General features: G+C 43.0%; 1 protein-coding gene across 2 annotated transcripts in view; it reads right to left on the reverse strand.

The window, feature by feature from the left end:
• Positions 1 to 15,637, reverse strand: part of CYFIP1 (cytoplasmic FMR1 interacting protein 1) — an 86,190-nt gene extending 70,553 nt beyond the window's left edge. For both annotated transcript variants that reach the window (XM_060617925.2, XM_060617928.2), the window contains exons 1-10: positions 15,515 to 15,637; positions 15,350 to 15,439; positions 13,893 to 13,970; positions 13,537 to 13,638; positions 12,476 to 12,657; positions 9,234 to 9,330; positions 8,994 to 9,122; positions 7,632 to 7,736; positions 5,177 to 5,268; positions 1,916 to 2,033 (exon numbers count right to left, since the gene is read on the reverse strand). In XM_060617925.2, the coding sequence (XP_060473908.1) occupies positions 1,916 to 2,033; positions 5,177 to 5,268; positions 7,632 to 7,736; positions 8,994 to 9,122; positions 9,234 to 9,330; positions 12,476 to 12,657; positions 13,537 to 13,638; positions 13,893 to 13,970; positions 15,350 to 15,439; positions 15,515 to 15,631 (1,110 nt within the window). In that variant the 5' untranslated portion in view covers positions 15,632 to 15,637. The remainder of the gene's footprint in view (positions 1 to 1,915; positions 2,034 to 5,176; positions 5,269 to 7,631; positions 7,737 to 8,993; positions 9,123 to 9,233; positions 9,331 to 12,475; positions 12,658 to 13,536; positions 13,639 to 13,892; positions 13,971 to 15,349; positions 15,440 to 15,514) is intronic.
• Between the last annotated feature and the right edge of the window lie 2,819 nt (positions 15,638 to 18,456).

Genomic DNA, 18,456 nt, shown 5'->3' on the forward strand with positions numbered 1-18,456 from the left:
ACAGCATAGAGCCTGCTTGGGATTCTTTTTCTCTCTCTGCCCCTCCCCTGCTTGCATGTGCACACAACCTCTCCCTCTCTCTCTCTCTCTCTCTCTCTCTCTCTCTCTCCACCTACCCTGCTCACACACACACATACGTGTGCAATCTCTCAAAATAAACTTAAAAAAACCCCAAAACATCTTATATAATTAGTCACTCCTCACAACCCTAGTGCAGCTCTTGCTGCCCATGGTTCCTGTCCCTGGGCTTTAATAAAACCACCTTTATGCACCAAAGACATTTCAAAAATTCTTTCCTGGCTGTTGGCTCTGAACCCCAACACTTCAAACCATATCAATGGCAAATGACACCACAGGGAGTGAGAGACACACCAACCAACTATGGTGTACAAAACTTATTTGGATACTGAGGCAAACAAACTTGGAAAAATAAACCATTTGTGAGTCGATAGAAGATACTAAACAATGATTTTAATATTAAGGAATACTTGATTTTTTTTTAAGGTATGATAATGGTACTATAGCCATGTTTAAAAAGAGCCCTTATCTCTGTAAGTCACATGGAAACCCAAAGGAGAGGGTGGTTGGAACCTCTGATCTATATACAGAGCAGAAGCACATGGGTATGGAGTTGCTTTGGGGGTAATAAATGTTCGAATATGGACTATCATGGTAGTTACACAATTCAGTGAATAAACTAAAAACTTTTGAATTGTACACTCTAAATGGGTGAATTGTATGGTATGTGGATTAAATATCCATAAATCTGTTTAAAAATAAACTGTGCAGGGGCGCCTCGGTGGCACTCGGTAAGTGTCCAACTCTTGATCTCGGTTCAGGTCATGATCTCACAGTTCGTGGGTTCAAGCCCTGCATTGGGCTCTGTGCTGATGGTGTGAAGCCTGCTTCGATTCTGTCTCTCCATCTCTCTGCTCCTCCTTCGCTTGTGCTCTCTCTCTCACTCTCTAAATAAATAAACTTTATTTAAAAAAAAACAACTGTGCAGCATTCAAAGACAGATCTCTTTTTTCTTATTCAAACCGTTACTGTAATTATAAAGGTATGACAGCAGAAATCAGAGGAAAAATAGACAGGAACCATACATGCTGTCAAGTGCGCCTATTTTTAGGGTAGAAATCAACTCTACATGTTGTCTGAGAGCTTTCCAAGAGTTTGGTTTACAATTCTATCAGCACAGCCTTCTTGAACACCCACCCCATTTCTATCCTGTGGGTTGTGCTGGTGGCTGGGAAGGAGTGAGATACTACCTTCTCTCTGGGGAGTTGGCCACCAGGGGTCTGCTTGGAATAAGCATGTGCTCTGAGCCATTTGGACTATCTTCCAGTCATTCTGGTTACATGATGGCTAGTGTTTGCTGGGTGAGAAACAGGGGAGCTCATTGCCCTGCAGTAGGTGGGGTCAACACAGAGTTACTCCCTCCAAATGTTAATGGTCCTCCTGAGAACCCTGAGGTACCACAGTCTCAAAAACCAGACCGGTGTATGTGGTCTCAAGTCCCCAGGTCCCTCAAAGACTATGTGTAACACCCATACCACTGACTACTGCTTGTCCCTGACCTCGCTGCCCTGCCTGCTCAGATGTGAAAAATGACATTCCCACTGCTCCTCTGGACTCAGACCTCTCCACTCCTATCCACCCCACATACAGGCAGGGCTGGCCTGGAGCTATGCTTGGCAGATGAGAAAAATGTGACCAGCCCAAATAAGGACACAGAAAACCCAGCTGCAAAGCTGGAAGGAATTAAAAAGACCTATAGGTGAGACAGTGCTTCCTTCTACCCCCAACTACAGGCCCTCCTCTGGGTGCACAGGATATGTCCTCCTATTCAGCCAGAGGCTCCTGCACAGCTGTGGCCTTAGGTACCAGCACAGGCAGGCATGGAAGATCCACTTACCTCACTATTGCTGTAGCGCGCCAACTCTGAGATAAAGCGCATGTGGTCCTCCCGGATCTGGATCATCTGCTCACAGATATTATACTGCGGGCTGCTGCTGGATGATGTGCATGTCCATCTGGCAGTGAAGGGAAAATGTGTATTACCTGAAAGGGTACCTGCATAAGACTTATACATCATAATGCTGGGTGGCCAGGGACATATGCACAGCAGGCACACAGGATGGCCTACTGGTCCTGCATGCTGCCAAGGAGAAAGAGGCTCGGAGAGAATATGAATTCTCAGCAAAGAAGTAGCCAGCCAGCCCCATCTCCCTGTGTTAGGGTCACTGTCCTATCTTCCGATACCTGCGTTTTGGAAAAGGAATCATAATTTCTCTTTAATCAGCCAACTACTTTCAAAAAGCTGAGAGGTGTTGCTGGATTTAGGATACTGCATCACCGTGCAAGGACCCTTGACACATACTGCAGATTTGGTGGGAACTAAGAATTCTTTATTACTCACATGTGAAAACATAAGCTATAGTAGAAAACAAGTCAGCCAAAGACTCCGAAACAAAAGTTATCCTTATAGGGAGTTGAAAACTGACATTACTTGGAAGTTAGACAGTTGACTTATGTGCACAATACACCATTTTAGCAGCAAATAGTCAATTTAATGGGAAAGAAGTTTATTAAGAATTAAAAGTTGTTGGAGCTCTTAGGCAGAAAGTATGGGCCCTAGGGCTCTAACCACTGCTCCCTCACACTCAGCACAGACACTCTCGCCATGTTTTTAACAAGCTGGTCCTCTTTGCTTGAAGGGAAGGAATTCAGATTACCACTTTTCAAAATAATGGGGACACTGTCTCAAGCAGCAGTCCTTTCTTACTTTCTGATTCCACCATAGGATGATGCAATGATTATGTTGGCATCATCCAAGGTGGCTCCCTGAGTCTGCAATGAGTACATGTGGCCCAGGCCCTAGACCAGGCTCCACTCTCAATAAACCTGCCTCCCCTGCAGGCCCCAAAAAGCATGTCCACTTAAAGCAAGGCCCTAGAGCCCAGAACCTGACTGCTGACATCACACACTCTGGCCACCCTTTCTAGACCCAGATGTCGGTGCAGGGCTAGTGGGTTGGGCTCTCAAAGCTCACCGCTACTTGCTCAGGCACCTCCCAAGGTGGCTGTTAAATGCCCACTAACACCAATTATATGCTATTGACTTATAATAAATCATATTTAAAAAATAGAAATAAGGGGCGCCTGGGTGGCTCAGTCGGTTAGGCGTCCGACTTCAGCTCAGGTCACGATCTTGCGGTCTGTGAGTTCTAGCCCCAACGTCGGGCTCTGGGCTGATGGCTCGGAGCCTGGAGTCTGCTTTGGATTCTGTGTCTCCCTCTCTCTCTGCCCCTCCCCCATTCATGCTCTGTCTCTCTCTGTCTCAAAAATAAATAAAAACATTAAAAAAAATTAAAAAAAAATAGAAATAAGCATGCAAAACTCATTGTTTCCTGATTGTCTTACTGGTTTTACCATTACCTCTCATCTAGAGCTCATCTGTGTCTGTTAGGGTAGAAGCACTGTGTAATGGCATGCTACTAGAGCTGAAACAAGTTGTTAGCCTCAAGTCAGTCATGGCGGGAGTATTTACACCATGTAAATCAGCACATGCTCCAGATCAGAGCTTGAATTAGTGCTGAAGCAGAAAGAGGTTTCAGTTTAATGAACGTAACTTAGAGAAGAATGAGAAGTCACCTAACTGGATGGTATATCAAATTTAATGGTAAATTTTATTGGGAAATAAGCTAGCACAGACCTCAACAAACTACAGCACAGACCAAACACAACCTGTGTTTATACAGCCCTAGAGCCATACAAAATGGTACTCACATTTCTTAAATTAAAAAAAAAGCAACAATAACAGAAAAGAAGAATATATGCCAGATACCACATGTGGCCTGCAAAGCCTTAAAGTGTTTATAATTCAGCCTTTACAAAAAAAGATTGCCAACCTCTGAATAAGCAGATTGAGATGTAACTGATTTTTCAAAATCATGGCTATTTGCAATTGTAGGTTGGCTATGGATACACCTGTTTGGCAAGAGTCAACAAAGCATCCCGTGAAGACTCAACCAGCTATGTGGAATCTACAAAAAAAAAAAAAAGAGTATGGTGTGTTTTTTTTTCTCATCTGTAATTGTGAGCTACAGACCCTTTCTTTATGCCAGGGGCTGGCCAACTCTCTCTGTACAAGGTCAGAAAGTAAATACTTCAGAATTTGTGGGCTACACTGTCACACAGCCATTGTCTTCTTTAAAAAAAAAACAAAAACAAAAACAAAAACAAAAACAAAAACCAACCCTTTAAAAATGTAAAGGCCAGAGTGACTCAGTCAGTTAAGCTTCAGACTTCTGCTCAGGTCATGATCTCAGGTCGTGAGTTCAACAAGCCCTGTCCCTGTCGAGCTCTCTGCTATCAGCGCAGAGCCCATCGGATCCTGTCTCCCTCTCTCTCTCAAAAATAAATAAACATTAAAAAAAAAAATGTAAAGGCCATTCACAGCAACAGAGATCTTACAAAAAGAGCCCTGGGCTGGATTTGGCTCTTCAGTGATAGTTTTATAAGCTCTGTAATATAAATGCAAACATCCCACTGCCCAGCAGGGCTAGTTGTTAAGCATTTACCAGTGTGCCACTTGTTTAAACTTGGACATTCTCCGTGAGTTCTATCCAAAAGAACTCTCTGTGATGATGGAAAAGTTCTATACTTGATCTTAACCAAAAGGCTGAGAAGCGATTGATGATGGAAAAGTTCTATAGCTGTCCTAACATAGTAGCCACTACTAACATTTGAAATACAGATGTTCGATGGGGGGTGGGAGGGAGGGGAGGGTGGGTGATGGGTATTGAGAAGGGCACCTGTTGGGATAAGCACTGGGTGTTGTATGGAAACCAATTTGACAACAAATTTCACATATTTAAAAAAAAAAATGAAATACAGATGTTCTAACCAAGAAAATAACCAAGAAAATAACCAAGAAAATAAATTTCTTGGTTAAATTTCTTGGTTAAATTTCTCTAACGAAGAAAATAAATTGCATGTTTTAATAAATTTAAAAGTAGGCAGTCACAAGTGACAGGGCCTACCAGATGGGTTTTTGGTTTTGGTTCCAGATGATTAAAACTGTCAAAGGTGTTCTCTCTAGAAAAATAAGTGTTATAAAACCACAATGAGAACACTGCAGAATGTTCTAACTGGACAACTCACTCTCCTCCTACCGAGATTTATTCTCCTCATAGTGGGCACTGGTCTTGACGTATCTTGCCAGTTCTATTTGCATGTCCCCAAATAGTGGAACAACCTGGAGCTGCTATATTCAAAGAACAAAAAAAATAAGGTCATTATGTATGTTTACTCACCAAATACAATCAATGAATAATGGTAGTAATTACTATGGGCTGAATACTATCTCTGCACAAAATACAATTTAAGAACAAATATTCATAAAACTAATTCAAATATTACAATTAACCTACCTTGTTGCTAGATCCATGCTCATAAAAAAATATCAATTTGCATTTCTATATATTAGTAACAAACAGAAAATTAAAATCTAAAGGGAAACAACTTGCAATAGCATCAAAAAAAACTAAAATATATATGAATAAATCTAACAAAATATGTTCAAGACCTCTAAACAAAAATACTACTAAAAATTCTAGAGAAAGTTTTAAAGTTCTAAGTAACTGGAGAAATATATCAAGTTAACGTTTTGGAAGACTTGGTACTTTTTACTCCCTAAACTGATCTATAAATTCAATGGAATCCCAAACAATATTCCAAGAAGAGGGCGCCTGGGTGGCTCAGTCAGTTGAGCACCGGACTTTGGCTCAGGTCATGATCTCGTGGTCCGTGAGTTCAAGCTCTGCTTCGGGCTCTGTGCTGACAGCTCAGAGCCTGGAGCCTGCTTGAGATTCTGTGTCTCCCTCTCTCTCTCTACCTTTCCCGTACCCATGCTCTCTCAAAAATAAATAAATATCAAAACAAAACAATATTCCAAGAAGAAAAATGGTTTATGGATAGTGCATATATGTGTTTGTGTATATGGAAATCAACAAGCCAATTCTAAAATTTATTTTGAAAGGTAAAGGGACAATATCCAAGATAATCTTGAAGAACGTAACTTGAAGTCTTCTTGATAAGCAGATCTGTTCTACAGAAAGCTATAGCAACTAAGACAGTGTTGCCCTGGAGCATGGAGAGCAGTGGAGGAGGACAGGAAACCTAAGACAGTATCACATATATATAGACACCTGCTTTATGACCCAGGCAACAATGCACAGCAATGGGGGAAAAGACGACCTTTACAATAAATGGATGGAATCAACTGGATACCCATAAGGGGAAAAAAAAAATAAAAAAATGTCAACACCCTTCTTCACACCATACACAGAGGCCAGATCGAGGAGGATTATAGATCTAGACGGAAAAAGAAATAGTGCTATTTCTAGAAGGTAACAAGAAGAAAATTCTCATAAGCCTGCTCTATATAAAGATTTCTTTTTTTTTATGTTTGTTTATTTAGAGAGACAGAGAGTGAGAAAGCAAGTGGGGGGGGGGGGGGAGAGAGAGAGAGAGAGGGAGAGGGAGAGAGAGAGGGAGAGAGAGGGAGAGAGAGGGAGTCCGAAGCAGGCTCCACACTGTCAGTGCAGAACTTGACATGGGGCCCGATCCCATGAGCTGTGAGACTATGACCTGAGCCAAAACCAAGAGTCAGAAGCTTAATCAACTGAGCCACCCAGGCACCCCTACAAAGATTTCTTAAAGTAGATATTAAAGATTGATACATTAGACTACATTAAAATTAAAAACTGCTGTCCACCAAATGACACCTTTAAGAAAGTGAAAAGGAGAGCCAGAAGCACAGAATGCATGTATTTTATAACACATGTATTCAACAAAGAACATGTACCCAGAATATATAAAGAACTATAAATCAAGGGGGGGTGGGGGAGCGGGGTAGGGAGCAAGAAACTTGAAGTGACACTTCACAAGAGAACACACAAAAGATGAAGAGTGTGAAGTTATCAGAGAAATATGAACTAAACCACAAGGAAATGCCAGCCAAAAATATCACAATGATGTACACCCTTTAGGATGCACTTCCTCAAAAAAGTGAGTGTCAAGTGTTGGCAAAGGATGTGGAGCAACAGGAAGGCTCACTCATAGCTGATGGGAATGCAAATCAGCATAGCCATGTGGGAAGTTGTTAGCCTACATCTAACACTGAAAATGTATATGCCTGTGGCCCCCAATCCTAGCCCTGAGCAAACACAAACATACGCAGATGTGCACTAAATCAAAGGAGCACTGTTCGTACCAGCCAAAACTCATGTCCATCACAGCAGAATGGATAAATAAGTTGAGGTATAATAATAAAATGGGCTGTGATACCACAATGAAAACCTAAGGACTACAGCTTCAGGATCTCACAGAGATGAATCTAGTAAGTGAGTGAAAGCAGCTAGATACAAAAGAGTACACCCGGCATGATGCCCTTTATACAAGGTTCAAACCCAGACAAAACTGCTGCCTTTGCAGATGGGAGCCAGTGATTTCCCCCCGCCCCACTGCCCACACCCATGTTTCCAAATATGGGGCACAGAGGTTTAACTCCTAAAATTAAGTGTATACACTTGATAAGAAAGGCTTATCTAAAAAAATGTAACTCACCTTGAAGTACTTATCAATTTTGGATAAGTTTATTCTTTTCTTGGCATCAAGTTTATAGATGTTGCTGACACTCCCATCCATCAAGTATAGACCAAATCCCATGACCTAAAAATCACAAAATGGCACATAAAACTCAGACCTAAAAGTTTAATTACTCATAAAAACTTCTAATGCTACAGTTCATATATTTGAAGTGGGAGTTCATTCTTCTTTCAAAAAACACTTTTAGGGGTACCTGGGTGGCTTAGTCGGTTGGCATCGAACTTTGGCTCAGGTCATGATCTCGAGGTTTCATGGGTTTGAGCCCCACGTCGGGCTCTGTGCTGACAGCTCAGAGCCTCGAGCCTGCTTCAGATTCTGTAACTCCCTTTCTCTCTGCCCCTCCCCTGCTCATGCTCTGTCTCTCTCTCAAAAATAAATAAACATTAAACAAAAAGTTCAAAAAGCACTTTTAAAAGCTCCTCATAAATAGCTATCCCTTCATAAGAAGCTCTTCTTTTATCTGTGTCATTTCTTGTGAGTATTTTACTGTCCTCTCCAGGCACAAACACCCACCTCTCATTAAGCCCAATGAAATACTAAGTATGTATTTCCATAAGTATCCATGGCCAGGGACTCCCACCCCAGATGGCACAAATAGAATATTTCCACTGTCATAAAGTGCTCCACTAGAGAGGGCACCAACTCGCCCATGCTCTCCTGTGGGGAAGAGATCTTGGGGCTGGGCCCACTCTTATAGGGAAGGGTTTGTGCTGACAGGACACTCAGCACAGTGTTCTTCAGGGCCATCCTTCCCAAAGGTGGAAAGCAGAGCAAATGCAATGGCAGAACTGACTTCTCCTCATCCCAGTAAGAAATGTCACTGAAAACACTCCCCAATTTAAAACTGAGTAATAAAGAAAAGTATGGTGAAAGGCCATGCTCTTGACCAAGAAAAGTCTACTACAATCATGGAGACACAGTAGTGTTAATTCTTAGGAATCACATCCTTAACAAGTAGAATCTGATGATAACTTTGCTACAAGAAGCTAATGCTGACAGAAGCCCTTGACCAGGACTCCTTAGTCATGAGCACGTTCTCCAGGGGTAGGCATGTCATATACCTGACAATAGGATCAAGCCTGGGACACATTCAAAGGAATGTGTCTGGAGAGCCTATAGTGCAGGCTGTGAGCAGGGTGGAGGGTGCTGTGTACACAAACACACGTACGTGTACACACACACACACACACACACACATACATGGCAAGCGTGAGAATAAGATAAGGTTGGCAAGAGCATCACAGTCAAAGCACAGCCTCTTCTTGAGAGCAAGGCTGTCTCTCTGCACAGTTATGTGAGCAGCCATGCCCATACACGTACTTTGAGAAGCATGTGTTTCTCACTGGGTGTCAGGTACATCCTATTCTCGTAGTAATCCACACACAGATTCACAATATCAGCGAGGAGCTCTTCGTAGCCAGAAATCACTTCAAGCTGCTGCTGTAAAGACTGAAACACAAAGTGGGAAATCCATGCCATTGACTGCTCCTAGCTCCCTGGCCCTCAGACCCCAGCAGTGCACGCCATCAGCCAAAGTGGGGAGGGTGGGGGAAGCCTTACTTGGGTGATCTTATTGTGGTTAGCCAGGAACATGGACAGATTCTGTGATTCCTGGATGGACTGTGGGTCCGCCATTTTACGTAAAAACTGAGCAGCCCTTTGAAAGCAAAAAAAAAAAAAAAAAAAGTCATATAACCAACGGACTTAATGATAAAAAAAAAAAAAAAAGCATAGAAAATCAGCATTACTTTATCTGGCTACAGTTATCTGTGATAATGTAGGTCTTAGAAGCGAGTTATAATTTCAGCCTCCTCAAACTTCTCTACCCTGGACTCCAGGTCACTCTTCTGCCAACCTGGACAGCTCACGACCTCACTGCCCAACAGCTAATGGACTTCTTCAGAGACATGGCAGCACCAACCACAGGCCTTCCTGGGGGTTTCCTGCACACTGGCCTCTCCCTTGGGCTACCTGTTCCTAAGTCTGAGAAAGACTGCCTCCCCCTCTGTGACTCCCAGAGTATGGTAATGAAGATGGCCGGCACTGTCCATGTTCTCCACCAAGAATCCTCCAGGCCACCATGTCTCCCACAAGTCAGGGACCACACACAGTTCTGGTGCCAAAGGTCAGAGACAGAATCCTGGTTTCACCACCAAAACACTGCTCAATCTTGGACTGACCTCCTGAACTCTCCTGAACCTCACTTATCACATCTATAACAAACAACTGTCCACCTGACCTACCCACAGAGAAAATGTGAGGAGAGAGGAAACAGCATACACAGAATTGCCTGTACACTTAGGTCCAATAAGACTGGAAGGCACACACTGAGTCTCTGAGTCTTGCAAAGCAGCATAAAGCAGCGAATGTGAGCATTCTGCACATCTAGGGCTGTCCCCCAAAAAGTTTAGCGTAAACTGGCCACCTAAGGACATGTCTGTGCAACCTAAAAACTTTGAGGTTTTACTGAAAAAAATTCCTATGGTAAAGGCTAATAACCTATCCCAACAGTCATTTCCTCCATACCTCCTTAGGAATAAATCCTGAATTTCCATGTTACAGCAATGTGCTTCATCTTCACATGACCAATGGTTGAGCAATGAGAGATAATGAAAAGCACTGCAAAGTACTTGGAAGTATATGGATAAGAAACAGTATGATCCCTTCTATTCTACTGTCTCCCTGTTGACTGGAATGCAGACATGATAGCTGGAGCTCAAGCAACCATCTTGGACCGTGAGACAACACATGAAGATGGCAGAGCAGCAGGACAGCAGAAGCCCTGGTATGAGGACTGTGGAATCCCCTCATCAGTTGCAGATCACCTACTTTGGGACTTTTCAGATGAGAGAGAAATGAGAGATAATCTGCAATCTTGTTTAAACCACTATTATTTCTCTGGGTTTTAAAAAATTATATAGTTAGGGGCACCTGGGTGGCTCAGTTGGTTGAGCGTCTGACTTCGGTTCAGGTCATGATCTTGCACTCTGTGAGTTCGAGCCCCGCGTCGGGCTCTGTGCTGACAGCTCAGAGCCTGGAGAGCCTGTTTCCGATTCTGTGTCTCCCTCTCTCTCTCTGCCCCTCCCCCGCTCATGCTCTGTCTCTCTCTCTCTCTCTCTCTCTCTCTCTCTGTCAAAAATAAACATTAAAAAATAAAAAATAAATAAATAAATTATATAGTTAAACCTAATATGAACCCTGATATGACAGCACTTTTTTGGAGCACCTGGGTGGCTTAGTCGATTAAGAGTTCGACTCTTGATTTTGGCTCAGGTCATGATTTCACAGTTCATGAGACTGAGTCCCCAATCGGGCTATGTGCTGAGAGATGCCCCCTCTCCTGCACACACACAGGCACATGCTGTCTCACTCTCTCAAAATAAATAAACTTAAAATCAAAGATGCTGTTTTCTATTTTCCTCAAGCCTCACCATATAGGTTATCCTGGCATTTATACTCAGAAGCATTTGTACTGTTAGCTATTTCCAGGTGCAAATAAAAAGTGTGAGTGTAAGTGTGTGAGGGCTGGGGAGAAATGGGGGTTACTATCTGGGAAGATGATAGGGGATCCCAAACAGAGGTCACAGGAAGAAGCCAATGGAAGCTGGGGGGTGCCCCAGGCCCACTCTGTGCTCAGGAGAGCTTGGGTGGCTCCTAGAGGGGGTGCAGACTGCCTGCAAGCACATCAAACAAGGTCAACTCCAGACTTTCCTATTCAAGCAAGGTTAATAGGTCAACTCCAAGGATTCTCTAGTTCTGGAGATCCAGGCTTCTGTATAGAGCTAATTCTAGGTGATGAATGCCTACACTTAACTTCACATGGACCAAGCTTAAAACCCTAGGTGATCCAGCTTAACTCCTACTGCTGCCTCAACCTTAGATCTGTTTAGCACTATATCCCATGTTGATTTTATTTTAAAGACCCGACAACGGTTGTGTGATTTCAGATACAACACAACTAAAGCCTATTCCAATGCAAAGTAAAATCTCATCAAATTTAATTTCACAGCAAAGATTCTTTGCCTAGCAGAAGAAACAGTAGTCAGCATCTCATTCCAGCCAACCATGCCTTCAACAGTACCAAGCACAGACTTTCTAAAGAAAGTTTATTAGAAGACAGCTCGCTTTGTTCTAACCAACCACCCTTCTTCCTCTTCCTGCCATCAACTGCTCCCTCACAGTATTCCATGGCACACCCACCTTTTCCAATTCTCTTCTCCAGAAGTTCTCCACATTCTCCCTGGAGGAGAGCTGGTTTTGGGGACCTGGAAGCTCAGTGTGACCCCAAGACAGTCCACAGGCCAGCTCTGCCCACTGCTGTGATGGTGTGTACCTTCCCAAAATGTACAACCAGGAAGTGAGGTGCTGTTCATCAAGATGCTTATGGAGCCAAAAGCCTTACGGTGACCCTAACCCTCTGTAACAGGGATTGGTCTTGTGCACATCTGTCTTCTCACATGTGCTGAGCCCCCAGAGGTCCTCAACGAACATTTGAGGATGACCAGGGTGTCCATATTCCGCTCTAGCTTATAAAACCACAATGTACACATACTCTATGAGAAGACATCTCACTCAATACATCGCCACACACATAATCTGCCAGCTACCCCTGCATCTTATACGTAGGAGTGTGTATTCAAATAGTCCTGAGCCTGCCAAACAACCACTACCAAACAGTTGTGGTTATTTCAGCACATATGGGATGTGCACCTACTAGGTGCAGAGCATGCGGCTATATCAAGAACCACTCTGCCTGCCTGAGCACACTCTGCAAGGTCCTAGGGCACAAGGTCAAAGCTCACCTCTTATATGCCGAGTGGTCATTCTTCACACTGCACTTCATGTTCTTTAACTCATCCAGCACAGCAAACATGTTGATGAACTTTCCCAGCGTGATCAAATAGGCTTCAGACACAAAATCCTTCCTTCTCTCCGCGTGGCACAGGCGCCTCACCTCCCCACAGAAACGCTCAATGGCATTTCTCTGAAAAAAGGAAGGGAGGGCAAAAAACCTGCTGTCACTGATGGGCCAACTCCATGCCCACCTTCAAGCACAGTCACTGTTACTCTTTGATGAAATACCCACCCAAATGAGTGGACATTTACAGCTCAGGTAATGAGACTTGTTTCTATAAAGTAATATCCACATGCCTTTGCTCTGTGATAATCACCATTAATTTTCCACTTTACCAACTATATCCCTAAAATAAAAGAATTTTGTTGATTATTCAAGCAAAGTTACTGAGGAAATGCTCCAATAGAAGGTCTACAAACAGATGTTTTCACTTTCAGAGGTGAAGATGGGGGCAGGGAAATTATTCCTCTTAATAACCTTTAAGATAAAACAAAAATTCATCTCCTAATAAGTTCTATCTTCTCCTTTTGCTGAAGGAATCTATAATAAAAACCTTCATACATTTCCAAAGTATATCCTTAAAAAGCCAGCAAGTCCCCTCCCTGTGGCTACTCCACCCAACCGATGGGCCAAAGGAGCCAAGGCAGGCCAAGGACCACTAAGTGGACAGTCAGCAGAGGCTGAGAGAAAAACATCTGAAAAACCAGATGAATCAAAAGTACAAACTGACAGAAAGACAAACATATTTGGAACTGACAGAAAGCAGTCTTCATGAAGGAAATATTCACTCTTAAAGAAATAAGAGAAGTGAAACACAAAAGACGTATTTTTTCTAGAAGGGCCAATAAAGCTGTAGACTGACAAAGGTCTGGTGCCCTTTTGTCTCAGAGGCCATGATGGCTGCTTTAATTCACATACACTTTGTTTAGTAAGTCATGGTGATGGGTGAGAGTGGGCCAGATTCCTACTCCTCTGCATTAAACCCCTAGGATTATTTCACCATTTTACCTGGAAGTACATAAAATTCATCAGTTTTGTGACTTCAGGCTCAAGGACCTCTACGGTTTTCTCGTAAATTTCCACTCTATTAGGCTGCTCGTTACATTTCACCTAGGAATAAACAAGTATGACATAAAGAGGCTTCAAATTAGCTAGATAGGAGAGCAGGCAGTCCCAGCAGGCTGTGGGGTAGGGTGCAGGAGGGGGAAAGTACTGGTGGGATAGAGGCAGGGCTGGTGGCATGGGGGTGTGGTCTGGCTGAGATGAGGGAACCATAAGGGTAGGAGTGAGGTCTGTGGTAGGGGCGTGGTCAGCAGGGATGGAATCACGGGAATGACAGCGTGGCCTGGCTGGGATGGCTTCACCTGTGGGATGGCCCGAGAGCAGCTCCTCCAGGTGTATAGCATGACCGCGTACTCTTGGCCCTCCTCCAGCATTTCATTCTGCAAGGGTACAAAGGGCAAATCAAAGCCAAGTAGGAAAATGATCATAAGAAAGGAAATGCCATGTTGCTAAAACCCAGATACTTCATAGTATCCTCTCACTTTGAGAATAGACAAGTACCAGGACCTGCACACCACAAGACAGGTGCTAAGAGGCTGGTGACGTTCAGTGCAGTAGTGTGGCCACAACGACCGCCCAAACACTCTCACGGCTTCTGTTGGCTGGAGAGGAGCCAGCACAGCCCAAGGCACCTGCCATAGCCACTATTCCTCAGCTCCATTCAACCCTAAACAACCTGCTGCCAGTGCAGACCTGAAGTAGCACAGATGCGCACAGGGTCTTCAAGGCTCTTAAGACTGAGGCAGCTCTGCCATCCCCAGTGCAGGGGAGGAAAAGCTGTATTTCTGCAACACTTAAAATCCAGAGAGAGCATCCATGCAAAGAGGACTGCCATCATTTTTAAACTGCTTTAGTGTCTACTCCTTTCACATTGTTTCCTTTGATAAAAATGGTAAGAAGTTCAGAGATGTTCTAAAAACATCAACTACAATTTCATCATATTCTTAAGATGCTTTAAAATGTTTACAACCTTGAATCCAGTAACTTCACTTCTACAAATCTACCAATGGGAATAATGATGGATTTGGAAGGATATTCATCACTGCATTTTCTATTACAAAGAAAAAAAGGGAAACTAAGTAAACATGCAAAAGTAATTCAACTGTGGACATTTACAAAATGAACTATACAGTTATGAAAAATTACCTTATCTGGCACATTTTAAAGACAAGTGAAAAGTTCATGAAATCATTAAAATACATAATAACACTGCAATTCATTCATGCAATCGAAGTCATATCTTAGTGTATAACTGTGTTCGTGAATACAAGTGTAAATAAAAAGGAGAGAGGGGTGCCTGGGTGGCTCGGTTAAGCATCTGACTCTTGATTTCGGTTCAGGTAGTGATCTCACGGTTCACGAGTTCGAGCCCCACACTGGGCTCTGCACTGAGAGTGCAGAGCCTGGTTGGGATTCTCTCTCTCTCTCTGCCCCTTCCCCAACTGTGCACTCTCTTTCTCAAAATCAATAAATAAACATTAAAAAAATAATAAAAATATAAAGAGGAGAGAGAATGGGACTCCCTCAAAATGCTGACAAAGGTTTTCTCTGGGCCATAAATGCTAAATTTTCAGAAAGAATATGTATTATGTTTATAATAAGAAACACAAAGGTCTTTTTAAAAACATAAGGCATTTTCATCCACTTTCTTCTTTTCTTCCTTACCACAGATCATATCAGGATAATACCAAAAAGGTTTACATTTGTCATTACAGGTACTATTCCCCCAAGGAAAACAAAGACATACAGAAGGAATTACCATGCTAGAATGGACAGTTGCTTGTTCAATGTATCTTGCAATCCCAGTGACAAATGCATTTCTGTCTTCAAAATTAGTGTTGAAATTTGGCTGAAAGGAAGAGAAAAACCATCACGTGGAGGTCAGTGTTGCAGACAATGCACCCCACTTCCACTCGGCACACACCTGGTAGAGCAGTGAGGATGGTGGGGGCTCGATGCAGGGCTGCTGGTCAGGCAAAGGCAGCTCTTCCAGGAGATCCACATTGGACAGTGCATCCTCCAGTGTCACCTGGGCTGCCATCCTGGCCTAGAACAAAACACAGAGCCACCTGTACTGTGAGGAAGGGTAGTAATACTCTGACAACCATTCCAAGGTGTGGCAATCAGATCCCCTTCCCCTGACCCCTCACTTGAGGGAACTTGGGGGTGGATGAGGTGTCAGGACCAATCCCCCAGAGTCTGGTGTCTCTTCTAGGGCTTGCTGGCAATGGAGGCATGATGTAGCCTCTTCTAGCTTCCAGGAGTGTCATAGAGCAGGGTACATGCTTCCTGTCACCCTTTCCACCTTAAGGCCATCGTCTCTAGAGGGCTCCCAGAGGGGCTCTTACAGGGCCAGAGTAGGGAATATCATCTTCAACACCATGTCTGCCCTCAAGGAAGCCAGCACATCCTCTAAGGGGGCAACAGTGCTTCCCAGCATGCAGACCTTCCCAGGTGGGTCCTCTAAGCAACGTTACACACTAAGGATGAAAATGGAAAAGGCCAGAGCCCTTTCTCCATGGTCAGCCTGTAGAGGCTAAGCTGAGGGCCAAGGGCCAACATGAAACAGGGAGGTGTTAGCAAAGGACTGAGAGCATAAACTCGAAGGCTAGTAAAGAGAAGCACAGAAATGAAGGTGGATGTCATCTAACACATCTGTGCCAGCTCCAGGAGAGGAGACCGCACACTCCAGCCTGCTTCCAGCTGAATGCTGGTCTGAACCTGGATAGGCCACAGGGAGTAGAAGCAGTTGCAACCCCAGATGTGACACACCAAGCAGCTCTGATCCCAGATAGGACATGTGGGGCAGCTCTGACCCCAGATGGGACACATGAGGCAGCTACATGTATTGTGAGAAGGAAACAGCAGCAGACAGGCTGGATGAGAACACTCAATGGAAGAAGATCCTCCCAACACTAGGCCCCAGACAAAGTGTGGGTATAGAAGTACATGGTAGGGCAAGTTACCAAACCCCCAAGCTGCTGGCTTAAGAACCAAAAAAGGAACCCAAAGGTACTGGACAGCCCCAGGGACAATGTGGAGAGGAAGAATCTCAGAAGAGCAAGCCCATAAAGTTGCTCATGAACTTTGGGCCCATGCCCAAGAGACAAATGCATGGATCTGATCCTCTCACACCCCAATCCCTGAGACCACAGAAAACTCCCAGATGGCCAGAGGCAGCACTCATAGGACAGATCCAAATGGCACCGCAGGGGCTCTAAGAACAGAACTGACACTGAATCACACGCCAGAGAAAGCAGGTCAAAACCACACCCTAAATTGAACCAGGTTGTTTGACTCTAAAATAAAAAGTCAGCATTTGCCTAGGACTTAAGACCCAGAGTCTCATTTCATAATATACAAAACGTCCAGTTGCAGTCCAAACGACTCAGCACACAAAGAACCAGAAATGTCTTAATTCTTATAGGAAAAGATGACTAACATACCAACAATGAAATAATACAGATATTACAATCATGCATCAGAGTTTAAAGCAACTACTAAAAAAATGCTCTAACAATGACAACACTTCCAAACTGAAAGAAAAAATTGAATGTCAAAGGAAAAAAAAAAACCTTTATATAAAGAACTAAAGAAAATCTTTAAACTTTTAGAACTAAAAATACTGTGTGAAAAATTTTAAAGCCCCTACATGAGCTCAAGAGCAAAACAAAGATTCAGTGAACAATAGAAATTATCTAATCTGAACAACTGAAAAAAGGTTGGGAAAAAAGTGAAAATCCTCAGGGGAACTTTGGGATGAGAAAAGTGGTCTAACATTTGTGTTATGAGTGCAAGGAGTGCTGAAAGTGGGTAAAAAAATAGCTGAAAACAATGACTGAAAACTTCCCACATTTGGCAGAACACTCATATGAATTCAAGAAGCTTAATGGATCCCAAACAGGATAAACCTAAAGAAATCCTTACGGGACAGATCATAATCAAACTGTTATAAACTAAAGCAAAGGAAAAAAAAGATATCTTGAATGAATAAGTCATGGGAATACAAGGCACAACATAATGAATACAGTCAATGGTATTGTAACAGGGATGTATCAGGATAGATGGTAGTTGCACTTGTGGTGAACACAGCATAATGTATAAACTTGTCAAATCACTATGTTGTATGCCTGAAACTAATGTGACATATTGGGTGTCAACTATATTTTAAAAAAAATTAACTGATGAAAAAACTGTATCTTTAAAACAGAGAAAAAAATGCATTACCTACAGAACAACAATTTGAATGCCTGTTGATTTCTCCTCAGAAACCAAGGAGGCCTTAGGAAGTAGAATGACACTTTTTAAAGTCTGGAAGAAAAGAACAGTCAACACAGATTCCTGTATCAAGTGAAATAGTCTTCAAGAATGAAGGTGAAGGGGTGCCTGGGTGGCTCAGTTGGTTTAGTGTCAAACTTAGGCTCAAGTCATGATCTCACTGTGAGTTCAAGCCCCGCAACAGACTTGCTGTTGTCAATGCACAGCCTGCTTTAGATCCTCTGTCCCCCTCACTCTCTGCTCCTCCCCCGCTCATGCTCATGCACTCTCTCTCAAAAATAAAATACACACTGGAAAAAATTAAAAACAAAAAAGAATGAAGGTGAAATAACATTCTCAGATAAAGGAAAAGTAAGAGGATTCATAGACAACAGGCTAATCAAAGTTCTTTACATAAAAGGGAAGTGATACCAGAAGGAAACCTGGGACACATAGAACAAAGCAAAAGCGATCCAGAGGTTAAACTGAACAAGAGAATAGACTGTTTCTTCTGGAGCTCTTTAAAAGATATTTTGTGGTTGAAAGTAAAAAATTAAAGCACTGTCTAATAGGATTTCAGTGACTATAAACATAATATGTAAGAGAACT

This window comes from Panthera onca, chromosome B3 (genome assembly GCF_046562875.1).
Source record: "Panthera onca isolate mPanOnc1 chromosome B3, mPanOnc1 haplotype 2, whole genome shotgun sequence".
NCBI classification, from domain to species: Eukaryota; Metazoa; Chordata; class Mammalia; order Carnivora; family Felidae; genus Panthera; species Panthera onca.